Source organism: Taeniopygia guttata, chromosome 20 (assembly GCF_048771995.1).
Source record: "Taeniopygia guttata chromosome 20, bTaeGut7.mat, whole genome shotgun sequence".
In the NCBI taxonomy this organism is placed as follows: domain Eukaryota; kingdom Metazoa; phylum Chordata; class Aves; order Passeriformes; family Estrildidae; genus Taeniopygia; species Taeniopygia guttata.
In genome coordinates, this window is record NC_133045.1 from 12685095 (window position 1) to 12697489 (window position 12395).

Consider the following 12395-nt stretch of genomic DNA (forward strand, 5'->3'; position numbering starts at 1 on the left):
TTGAGTATTTTTTTTTCTTGTTTTGTTGTGTGTGTGTTTTTAAGAATACCAGTAGAATTATAAATTATGTGCTTTGCAGTTTGGCTTGTTTTTCATTCCCCAAAGGCTTTTTATTAGCATAGCAGCTGAATTGCACTTGTATAATAGCATATTAACTCAAACTTTGGGTTTTTAATGATCTTTCTTCATTAGTTTGACTGAGATGCTTGGATAAAAATCTTACGGAGCATATCCAGCTTTCCAGTGTGTTGGGTTTGTTTTCCTTTCTGCAGAAAAGAAGCCCATGAAGACAAGTTAAAACAGAGAGAGTTGGCAGAAACTTTGGTGCCTCGAGTGGGTATGAGTCTCTTGAAACATGAAAAGCACAAATTGAGTGTGTGGGGGTTTTTTTGGTTTTTTTTGTTTTGTGTTTTATTTGGTTTTTTTGGGTGGTTTTTGGTTTTGGTGGGGGGTTTTTTTGTGGTTTTTTTTGTGTTTTTTTTGGCTTTTTTGTTTGACTTTTATTTTATTTTTTTTTCCAAAGGCCAGACTGGGCAGCCTGAGTGTTCTTGAGATTAAAGTAGGATGGGTTTGCTCCTGGGCATGGTAAGGCTGGGCTGCTCCTCAGAGCCTGGGCTTGGGATAGAGATGGTGCAGGAGGAGCATCCCAGCTGGAAAGCAGCATCCCCTTTGTTCTGGTAATCATCCTGTGCCTTCCTGTTTTACCTCTTGGTGTAATCCCCAGTTACAGCAGTCCCAGAGCACTGAGGGATGGATGAGACACTGGTGTGTTGTCCCAGATGCTGATGGAATTCCCACTCCTTCTTCAGGCTCTGCTGGTTCTGTGTCTGTGTGTGCAGGAAGCTGGTTTAGGTCATTTGTAAGTGACACATCTTGTGTGTCCCAACCTGGGAAGGAGTTTCCTGGGCCAGAACTTCACCTGTGTCACTGAAGCATCAGGACCAATTTAGCAAGATTTGGTTCATTTAAGGCTTCTCTTGTCCTTTATTACTACTTTGGCCTTGTTTTTCTTTAGAAATATAACCCCTTTTAACAGAAAAGGAAGTTTTCCATCACCGGCTTCATTTATACTTTTTCTTGTGTTTTCTTACCATGGCCGAAGCACATGCTGCATTTTGAGGCTGAAGTGACTCATCTTCTTAAAAACATTTGCGTTTTTTTGTTTTTGCTTTATTTTTTCTTTTCCATAATGATTTGTGCAAAGGATGAGCTCTGCACCCAGGCTGGGTGGCTGCTCTGCTGCCCATGGGGAGGGCAGGCACAGGAGGATGCTGTCAGTGCTCGGTTACAGCTGGCACCAGGACATATCTTTGGGATGTGTAGGGACACCCCTGCACAGTGGGGGTGACATGGGAAGAGACCTTGTGCCTTTTTTCCAATGGTTTTGCATCGTCCCCTTTCCCAGCCCTTTAGGTTTTGGTGTGTGTGTGCCTGTGGCCAGTCTGGGTTCTGCTCAGAAGCTCCTGTTCCAGTCAGTTCCTCCAGCACAGGGCACCAGGGGCAGCTTTTGAGTCCCACAGATGAGCTGTGCTGCTTTGGGGCTGGATCAGATTTATGGGAATGTGGTTTTCTTCTATGCTGTTCCTCTTGCAGTGGCACTGGGCAGCTTGTTGGGGTTGCTGTGAAAGACCCAGAGCTTGCCTTTTATTCTAGCTAAAAAGCATTTTTAAGGCAAAACTCCTGTACAATGTTTGGCTTTTAATCCTTTTCTTCCCACTCCATGTGTGACCTTTCAGAGTAGAGGCAGCTGCGTTTTAGGGGTGCTGGAAGGATCTGGGCTCAAAGTCCCTCATCCATCCAGCTCAAAGTGCCAGATAAGGCTCCTGCTTTCAAGGCATAATTCTGCTTTCTGCAGGCAGTGGGCAGAGCTGGTGGAGCATTTTGGGCAGTGGCAGAAATAGCTGCTGTTTAGCAGAAAGAGCTCCAAGGTAACTGGCAGCACTCACCACCTGGACTGTTTTCTTGACATTTATTTGCTTTTACTGGCACTCAAATGCCACCTGTCAGGAGAAAACTTTCCATAAAAAAAAAAAAAGAAAAAGAAAAAAGAAAAAAAACCTAGTAAATTTGCCTGACTCAGCAGAAGCCACCCCAGCTGGTATGAGTGGTACCCTTTGAGAGCTGATGGGCCTTGCTGTGTGTCTGCAGATATATATGTGTGTGTCTGTATGGATTAAATATAGATGGCAGCATCCATGATAGCTTAGGGCATGGCTTTCCCATTTTATAGCTGTTGCTGCTGAGAAGCAAACAAGCTGTAAATCCCCAGAATGATTGAATTTTGCTGTCTGGCCCCTCCTTGATGCTGGGCACTGGAGTTGCTGCTGCCCAGTCCTGGGGGCTGGGGGGAGTGACTGAGCAGTTTGGGAATGGCATGTTCTCCTTGGGCAGCAAATTCATGGAAATAATGACCCAGCACAATGTTTGCCTCCAGTACTCAATTTTCCTTAGCCTCAGGGAGGTGTGTGAGGAATTATTTCCTTAGGAAATTTTAGGAGCGACTTCTCGCTGCCTCCTGCCAAGTGTCTGCAGAGTTAACCGGATAGGATAGTCTGTTGTTTGCTTGTTCTTGTTTGTTTGGAGGGGTTTTGGCAGTTTTCCTTTCTGCCAGTTCAAGCCACTCAAGCTGCCACTGTCAGCTGGCCGAGCCCTGAGCCGGGGGCTGTCTGGAGCTGTGGGATGTGGCCCCGTGGCAGACGCATCGCACCCATCTGGTGTCTCACCCAAAAGCAGGAGCTCTTCCTCTGGTGGGTGGGCAGCCTTGGAAACGGGGGCTGCCACTGCCTGCTGTGCTCTGCTGTCCCCTGGGCCACCACTGTGTGACCCCTGGGACACAGGGCTGTGCTGAGAGGGGCTCAGTCCTGTCCTCCCCACAGGAAGGAGTAGCGGTGATGAGAAGAGAACTGCAGGAATTTAGCTTGCATTTAGCTGAACTGTTTCATTAGGATGAATTATGTTGGCTCGTGGCTCTGCAGCCCCAAGAGGGGCACGTGAGGCACTGGGGTGCTCCTGGTTTTGTGCCCAGTACTGGGGACACCCAAGAGGTCTTTGGGAAGTCCTGTCTGTGCTGTAGCCAGGAAACACTCTGCAGTATAAGTTGTCTGCAAAGATCCCTCCTGGAGGCTCTTCTGTGACGCTGATAAAGTGAATGAATGAGGTTTTTGTGGGCTCAGGGCACACAGAGCTGTAACAGGAAGGGTGCAGTGTTGTCAGCGGTGTCTCAGCCACTTCAGTTGTTCTTGTGCTCAGTTACCTGCTGCTGTTCCTGATGGCTCAAAATCTGTCTGTCTCTCTTGCAGCGGAGTTGGAGTTTGTACAGATAATCATAATCGTGGTGGTGATGATGGTGATGGTGGTGGTGATCACGTGTCTGCTGAACCACTACAAACTCTCTGCGCGATCCTTCATCAGCCGGCACAGCCAGGGCAGGCGGCGAGACGAGAACCTCTCCTCAGTAAGTCACACCCTGCTCTTCCAGCCTCACATGCCAGGCTATGGCATCATCTGTCTCTGTTTTGGGGGTGAGGGGGCATTTTAGGGGTGCCTCTGGCTCTTTAGGATGCTGTGTGTGCTAATGTATGGACAGCCATAGCCTCTGACTTTGCCCTGAGTTTTGCAGTTTGGATTTTACATTAGTAAAGTGACTGCACAAGGCTGTTCTTGGCATGTCCTGTTCCTGAAACCACCACCCCCAGCTCGTTGGGGTTCACATACCTTGGTTTAGCAGTCCCAAACTATCCAGGTCTTTGGCTCCAGTTAGAGTCTCAAGTGGCTATACAAAAACTTCCTGCCTGCCCTGCAGAGAGCAGGAAATCCTGAGTGACTTGCTGCAGTTTTCACCAGCGCTGCTGCCATTGCTGTGGTGGAAGAGGCAGAAATCACTTGTCAGCCAAACAAGCAGAGATCTCTCCAAGGGGATGTGCAAGAGACTCTCTGTAACCCAGGCTCCCAGCTTCATAAAAGCCCGAGGAGAAATGTGTGAATTGTACCTCTGACAGGGATTTGAGGGGAAGCCTTGCCAGCCTCAAGGCAGATATTGTTTCATGCAGTTTCCTCAAATGCTCAGAGAGACTTAGAAGGATGTATAGAGAAAAGGCATCACATTTTCTTGGAGGGTGAGCATGTACTGTTCACTGCTGCCTCCGTGGCGTTGTCTTCAGTGCAGGAATATCTTGTACATATACTTCTCCTTTTTAGCATCACTCTGAAGGGTCTTAGAGCACTTTAAATAGGGCTCCCTCAAGGTCACTGCTGCAGGCTGCCAGGGCAGGCTGGACACACCGCTGCTGCTGTGTGCTGCTCTGTGTGCGGCTGTGCTCCCCTGAATCAAATCCGTACTTGCTGCAGGAAAAAGATCAAATAAGGAGATTGCTCGGGGGTTTTTTCTTCTGTTTTTCAATTTTCTTTCCTCTATTTTTTATTTTTTTTTTGAGAGGGATGTCGAAGATCTTTCACTAAGCAAGCCTTCAGTGCAGTTGCAGGCTGCCCAGGGCTGTTTTTGTCACACACCACACACAGCAGACAGAGATCCCTTCTTGGTCCCTTCTTGGCAGCTTTGTGAGGGGGATGCCCCTTGGGAAGGAGAGCTGTGCCAACCCCAGCCCAATCAACCCCTCTTGTTCTGGGGGCTGTGAGCTCTGGGCTGCGATCCCAGCTCGGGGTCTGTCCTCGCTGCAGCGGGATGGGAGTGCTGGGAATGCCTGATCCCACGGGATGCCTGATCCCACGTTAAACCAGCTGGTGTGAGGGTGGAGATGGCTCAGGCACCTCCCTGCTTTGGGGCTCAGAGCCCAGCTCCCCACACACATCCCAGCTCCACCCAGAAATCTTACGTTCCTCTTACGGTCCCATGCACACATTGCAGCAGCAGAGTGTGGGCATCCGAGCACATGAGTTATTTAAAATAGCAGAAACATTGTTTTCCCATTTTCGGATTCTTTCACTGTATTATCATGTCCAGAATGTTTTAGCTGCACCATGCCAAATGTGTCGTTTTACATTTTCAAAGCAAAGTTCAGCTCAAGCCCTCTTTATTTTAATACAGTAATTTCTGTTTTCTTAAGTGGCCTGCTTTTTATTTTCTTTAAAAAGAGTTCAGAAGGCTAACATGGAAATAAAAGAGAAAATCACATGGAGATTGACCAAAAATTTCAAATGAATGAAAAATTGACTCTTTAAAAAACAATTCCTTTTTCCCCTTTAATTGTTTTTTTTTCTATTTTAAATTTTACTAAGCCAAAATTTCCAGCCATTTTTTGGCTCTGTTACTTATTCAGCCTTCAGACACATCAGTGATTAAATGGCTTTTCAGCAGTGTTTGACCTCTGTGCCTCTGCTCAACCCCAGTGAGGATGTGGAGTCTTCAATACGTTTTTTGGAGCTAAGGAAAGAAATAGGAATGTATAATTTTGGGATTTTTTGGGGTTTTTTTTTCCCATCTTTATGGTTGTTCCCCATCTCCTGCCCTGTGCATGCAGCACTGATGGAGTGGCAGCAGAGATTCCCTGTGGTCCCAGCACCCTCCTGATGGGACAGAGCTCGTTACAGGAGGATCCAGCATCATAAAGACCTAAAAGGCAGCACCTTTCATGTCTGTCAGTGGAAAACAGTCTGAAGGAGGGCTGGAGCACTGGGCTGGGTGCTGGTTGATGCAATCCATTAAACTTGCACTGAACTTTTTAAATCCCAAACTTTATTTTGGTGTCGTGACCGCAGACGGGCACTGGAGCTGCATTCGCGCTTTTCATCTGCTGAAATATTAAAGCAGTTCATCCCATGGTCAGGATGCTGCTGGGTCTGCTGGAGTTGTCCTTTTTTGTTGCTGCAGCTCAAAAATTACAGCTGAAGGAGAAATTAATTTCCCTAAAGGGTTTTTTAATGCGGCTCTCACCGGCAAGCAGTTTTTGTATTATTTCATGTGTTTCTCCATTACCATTCTTGCTGTACTTAAACTCCTGTCTCCTCATGACAAGTGCCTTTTATTTAATAGAACTAAGAATATTTAAGAAATGCTACTGATAACTTTTTTTCCTTTTAAAATGGCACTTTCTCTGCACCTTTGTAACAGTGAAATCCCACTCCCCCAAGAAAAAGTACCTTTTTGTCCCCCAAAATAGAAAATGAGTCTTCCTGAAGGTTCAGAGACTTAATCTGCACCATGCAGCCTTACAGGGAAAATTCTCTGACATCACTAAAACAAGTAGTTCTAAAAAAAGTTGAAGATTGATGTCTAAAAAGACATTTAAAAGTAATTTTAGGTTCTGCAGCAAGTCCTGCAATACTTGCAGAGGCTTTTACAGCTGTGTTGCTCACCACACAGTAGAATCTCACCTTTCATTTCAGAAACCTATGGCTTTCTAGGCTGTTCATTGTTGAGATGGATTCAAGTCCTAAATATTCTGAAGATCAGAGGTGGGTGAGGAGAGGCTGAGGATCTGCAGTGATCTTGCTCCTGCAGTTGTGCGTGGCTCAGTGAGGCCGTGGAACCATCCTGGGGCCAAAGTAAAGGCTAAAAGCAGGGATGTATCCTGTCCCTTAGGCTTTGCCCTCCTCTGACTACTGATTTCCAGCTCTGTTAATCTTGCTATGGAGTTTTCAGGGGAGCTGAGCTGCTCCCCAGATGGGTTTCGTGATAGTGTGCCAGGCAGGGTTGGTGCTGGGGAGCACTGGGTGCCTGTGGTCCTGGGAGAGGTGGTTAGTAAGGGCTGCAGAAATCCAGCTCCTACAGAAAATAGGTCTCCTGTCTGCTCCTCCTCTCTCTGTACATCCCATTTTAATGCTGTTTCTGCTGGTTTGCTACTCTTGCATCCATGTGCTGCCCAGGGCATCATTCCTGGACCTCATGTGTACAAACAGATGAATGGGGTGTGAGCCAGAGCTTTGATTCCAAACACATGGGCAGGAGGATCTTGTTGAGGCTCTGGGTGCGTGGGCACTTAGGGGTAGGGCATGTTTGGGGTGCAGCAGCCCCGTCCGTCACCTGCCACGGCAGGATGTCCCAGCTGAGCCTGGCAGGGCTGGGAAGCACCAGGAATCTCACCAGCCACCCTCGTGGGAGCTGGCTGACATCACTCCCAGGAAAGGGGGGAGCAGATGGGATATTGCCATGGCACTGCCCACTGCCAAGTTAAATATAAAACATCTAGCAGAAGGCAGCGGGGTACTCGCTGCTCAGGAAGTCTGCCACGGGGGCACGGCAAAGCAAACACAATTTTGGGAGTGCTTCCCGCTCCTGCCCACTGCTTCGGAGTCCTTTGGGATGAGGTGACAGGCTGGCAGCGCCTGTGGTGGCACTGGAAACCCTCCCTGGGCCCTTTGGTGTTAGTGCCTGGGCACAGGGTTGGAGGGGAGGGTTTGTCCTGTGGCAGATGCAGTTCCTCTTGGATCTTTTGGCTCCAGGGGAAGTTTGACTGCAGACTCTCCCTGCAGGCAAGAGATCCATGTAAAATGGACCAGACCAAACAGTGGATGCCTGTGTAAACAATTGCATGTTGGAGTCTCGAGGTCTGGAATGAAGCAGGGGTGGTTGTCTTGCTCGGGAAGGGCCATGGGGCTGCAGCTCAGCCAGCACGTTCCTCAGCTGGAATTGTGGCTCTTCACCTCTGCTCCAAGGAGGTGCTCCTGAAAAAGCCATGGAGAAGAGGGAAGACTCTGGGCAGTCTCATTTCCATTTAAATCACTGTTTTCCTTGCACTGGCACCAACCCTGCCTTGAGGTTTTTGTGCAGAGCTGAGCTTCAAATCCCAGAACCTGATGGATTCTCTCTGTACCTGATACCAGGTCCTATGCCAAAGAGAAAATACATTTCAGCATTGGGGAAAAATGAGAAAACAGGAGGGTGGGGGATATAATGCGTTGTTTCTCTGGAGATTTTAATGTGGTGCTGGTGTGCTGTGTTTGGGGCAGGTAGAGAAATAGGAGTTCTCATAGGAGGAAGGTGTGTGGTTTCCTCAGACCAGCCTCTCAGTGCAGCACTTAAAGGGAAAAAAGGGGTTTATTTTTCCCTTGGCTTGTTTTTTTTTTTTTTTCCCCACTGGTGCTAAATACTTCTGCCTGTGCCTGCCTTACTAGTGCCAGAACTGGAGATTCACCTGCAAGGAACTGGGAAGTTCCAAGTTATAATTACAAGCCTTCTGGCTGTTTTCCTCCAGCTCTGCCTGCCAGAGGGATGTTGCTATATGTGAATATTAGCAATATTTAAATATTGCAGTTCCTAAGGCAAAAAAAGTCTGGGGTGAACTGTGCGTGCTCAGAGTATCACCAGCAGATGGGAAGAACCTTTGTTTGTTTGTTTTGATCATGAATTGTAAACTAGTCTCAGGGTTTGGGGGGAATTGTGGCTTCACCATGCCTTGGGGTTGTTGGCACTGAGGTTTGGATCTCAGGACAGGGTGATGCTTGCAGTGTAAGAAAGCCTCTACACTTCAGTCCCTCAGTCTGTTTAAGCTAAGGACCACTGACTCTTTGGGGAAAAAATATGCTGAAACCATCCTGTTGTTACAGAGTTTTTTTTTTCTTTTGGTTTTTTTTTTTAGTTTTTTTTTAGCCAAATCAAAATTAGGCTTAACATTTGGTTATTCACTTATTATCTTTATTTTCCCATGATGTCCATGGTTGTGAGCATCAGAATGTGGGTGTGAGGAGGTTTTTTTTGGTTGTTTTTTTGGTGTTTTTTTCCTTGTTGTGTTTTGTTTTTGTTTTGTTTTTTTTTTAATCTTGTCATTATTTCATGGAGCATTTTTTGATGTCTTGTGAATCACCCACGGCTCATGGATCACAAATGGAAAAATACTCCTCTGGCATGTTTGAACCAGGGAAAGAACCCTGCTGGGGGTGTGGGGGTGGGAGGGGGGAAGTCTGCACATGGGAGAGGGCTGTTTGGTGGTGGTGTTCTCATCATTCATTCTGCAAACGGTCCATTAAATGGAGACTGAGGTGCGAGGGGAGGGAGGTTTTGCTCAGAAGGGCTGTTTCAGTGGTGATGTGGCAACACTTGAGCGTGTGTGCCCAGCACACGGTATCGTAGCTGGAGATGCTGGTTGGACTCGGTGCAGACAGGGCAGGAACACGTTGGTGGCGGTGTCTTCTCTAGGTGACACCTGGCACAAGGTGTTTGCAGAAGGAGCTTACACCCCTGGCATCACTCACCCTGGCCTCTGTTCTCCTTTCCCACGCAGGAGGGAAGCCTGTGGCCTTCGGAAAGCACCGTGTCGGGGACCGGCATAACCGAGGTGAGGGCGCCGCGGGCGCCGTGCCCGTCCCGCTGTGCCGCCGTGCCGCCCTGCCACCTCTCACCCTCTTTCCTCTGCTCTCCCTTCCAGCAGCAGATCTACACCCCGCGGCCCAGCGAGCGCCTGGCAGTGCCCTCCTTCCTGCAGAGGGACCGCTTCAACCGCTTCCAGCCCACGTACCCGTACCTGCAGCACGAGATCGACCTGCCGCCCACCATCTCGCTGTCGGACGGCGAGGAGCCCCCGCCCTACCAGGGACCCTGCACGCTGCAGCTGCGCGACCCCGAGCAGCAGATGGAGCTCAACAGGGAGTCCGTGCGGGCCCCCCCAAACAGAACCATCTTCGACAGTGACTTGATAGATAACTCCATGTTCGGGGGGCCGTGCCCCCCCAGCAGTAACTCTGGCATCAGTGCCACCTGCTACGGCAGCAGTGGCAGGATGGAGGGGCCACCACCCACCTACAGCGAGGTGATCGGCCACTACCCCGGCTCCACCTTCTACCAGCACCAGCAGAACAGCAACGGGATGCCCCCCATCTTGGAGGGCAGCAGACTCCATCCCTCACAGATCAATGGCCTTGAGAGCACAACGACAACGACGACGACGACGGCGTGGAACAAAGAGAAAGAGAAACAAAAAGGGCATCCCTTTTAAAAAAAAAAAAAAAAAGGAAAAATGAAAAGAGAAAAAAGGCAAGAAAGTAAATTAGACACTCTGCACTTCTCATTAAAAGAAAAAGGAGAGAGAGAGAGTTGAGGAAGATGAGCAAAGAAAAAAAAAATACGCCCTTCCCCATCTCTCAGTGTATAAATATTTACTTGTTATGTCTGGTCTGAATGCACAAGCCTACCAAGCTTGCAAAAACATTTCTTTATTGAGCTGTGTCTAGACGTTTAAAAAGGAAAAAAAATTCAACTGTAGTCTTTTTTTTTGTTTGTTTCTAGTTGGGCTGTGTGTGAATGCTTTTTTTTTTTTATTATTTCACTTATCTTTAAAAACAAAATATTTGCACAAAAACCATTTTGTTTAAAGATCTGCAATATAAATATATAAATATATATTAAAAATAAGAGAAAGTGTATGTGTAAGGAGCAGGAGTATTTTTGTATTAGAAGAGGCCTATTCAAAAAAAAAAAAGTTGTTTTCTGAACTAGAAGAAAAATGGCAATTTTTTGAGTGCCAACTCAAAAAGCATGTATTACATTGTAAAAAAACAAAAAACAAAAAAAAATCAAAAGCAGGGGTTTAGAGTTATTTATATAAATGTTGAAATTTTGCACTATTTTTTAATATAAATATGTCAGTGCTTGTGTTGGTCAAAGCCTCTATCATGTCTACCATGAACCTGTTAAGGGATCTATGTGGAAGTGAAGAACAAAGTAGCTGGAAGGGGAGGAGGATCGCTGGAGTGGAGATGCCAGCCCTGGGAGGAGCGGTGAGCGAGACTGCAGCTTATGCAAATCCTTAATTTCCAGAGTCCCAGCGCGTGGCCGCCGACAGCCACAGCTTTTATACATTCCCTACAAAGCAAGAGGAGTTGGTGTGTGTCTGTCTGTCATCCGGTAGGATTATTGGAGTAACAAGGTAAAATGAAAACTCCCTGCTTCCCGCAGTCAGGAATGACTGAAGCAGGCAAAAATTACTTGATTTTTTTTTTTTTTTTTTTTTTTTTTTTTTGGACAACCTCTAACTTTTTGGAGGGGAGGGTGGTGGGGGTTGAGAATAAACTTCTGTGTCTGAAGGAACAAAAGTGTATTTTGGTTTATTTCTTTCCATGTTCAACTGAAGGGCGCTGTTGGAGCCAAAGCGGTGGTTGTGGAAGTCCGTGTGAGGAACTGGTAGCGCACCCACTGGCTGCCCTTCAGCTGGGTTTAAATGTCTCCTTGAAAGGACGAGGTGGAAAGTGTGGTGGTGGTGAACATCATTTTCATTTTGTTTCAACCTCCCAAACCTCAATTTGGGATAAACGGGCGCAGGCGTGTCCCGTGGCGCCGCCGTCCCTGGTTGTCGCTATTTTTTATGTTTGTTATCCAGCTAAAGAGGCACCAGGTACAGTAGATGGAAATGAATCTACTCCTGTGTTGTATTAATTAAAGGCTTCAAAAACAATGCTTAAGGCTTTAGAAGCAACCCCCCTTACCTCCTCTAGGATGTCCTCCCCCCAGGTCCCGCTGCCCTCCTGCCGTCGCGTGTGGTTTATTCGCGCGTGGTTTATTCCTCTTGGTTTCGGAAGCGCTTTGTCTTGCTCTGCTCTTGTTTACATTTTCTGTCACCTCGCTGTCTGGTGGGGGCCTCACCCTCGTGGTGAATCTGTAGGTGACTGAGTGAGTGAGTGGGAAACCTGAGAGAGCGAGGGGGAGAAGGCAAAAGGGAAAAATCCCGTCGTGGGTCCCGTCTCTCCGAGCGTGAGAAAGGGTCGGTAGGGAGCCACAGAGAGCGAGGATTTTACAAGGGGGTGTGATTTGATTTCCTGCAGGATGCTATCTAGTAGAGTGACATAAATGAAAGATATAAAGGCAATAACTATTGTTTTTAAGCAACTTTTTTATTACTTGAAAAAGAAAAAAAAAACATAACCATGAGAACGGTTTTGAAGTTCTGACCATTTGAACAATATTTATATATATTTTAAAGAAGATGATGAATAGCTGAACTTGAAGTTTGATCATTATTTTTTTTTGCTTTTTGCTTTTTGTTTTTATTTCTGCCTAGAACTAGTCCTGTACCTTCTCAATACTTCAGACTGCTTTTTCACAGTTCTTGAAATCTTCATAGTTTTACAGTCACATAACCTAAATTTTGATGACCTAAAAAGAAAAAAAAAAAAAAAAAAAAAAGAGAAAAGCCACAAAAAATAAAGTAATGCAAAGGAATAAATCTAGTTTGTCGTGAAAGGTACAAAACTGGTGAATTTGTACGAGTTTTTACAGTGTATCTTTCCTTTATGTAACATGTCTATTTAGTGCCTTATTAAACAAACAGTAACCCTCCCTTATTAGAGAGGGGGACACAAAATCATCGTTAGCATTAACCAGCGTCTGGTCTCTTGCTCCTTTGGACCTTGCATTCACTTTTCCAGTCCCTTTTTCCCGGAGCAGCTCCCCGTGCCTGGCCACACCTGCTGCTCCCTTGGCCGCTGCTCTGCTCCGACTGTTCTTAGGG

At 46.8% G+C, this 12395-nt stretch overlaps 1 protein-coding gene across 4 annotated transcripts in view; it reads left to right on the top strand.

Annotated features, from left to right (window-relative positions):
* The window catches only part of PMEPA1 (prostate transmembrane protein, androgen induced 1), a 41245-nt gene extending 29153 nt beyond the window's left edge, over positions 1-12092 (top strand). For 2 of the 4 annotated variants that reach the window (XM_030288475.4, XM_030288473.4), the window contains 3 exons: positions 3300-3454; positions 9177-9230; positions 9321-10214. In XM_030288475.4, coding sequence (XP_030144335.1) covers positions 3300-3454; positions 9177-9230; positions 9321-9887 — 776 coding nt within the window. In that variant the 3' untranslated portion in view covers positions 9888-10214. Of the gene's footprint in view, positions 1-3299; positions 3455-9176; positions 9231-9320 lie in introns of all 4 variants that reach the window. The other 2 variants (XM_030288474.4, XM_030288476.4) reach the window with 2 other exon arrangements.
* The last annotated feature ends 303 nt before the right edge of the window (positions 12093-12395 follow it).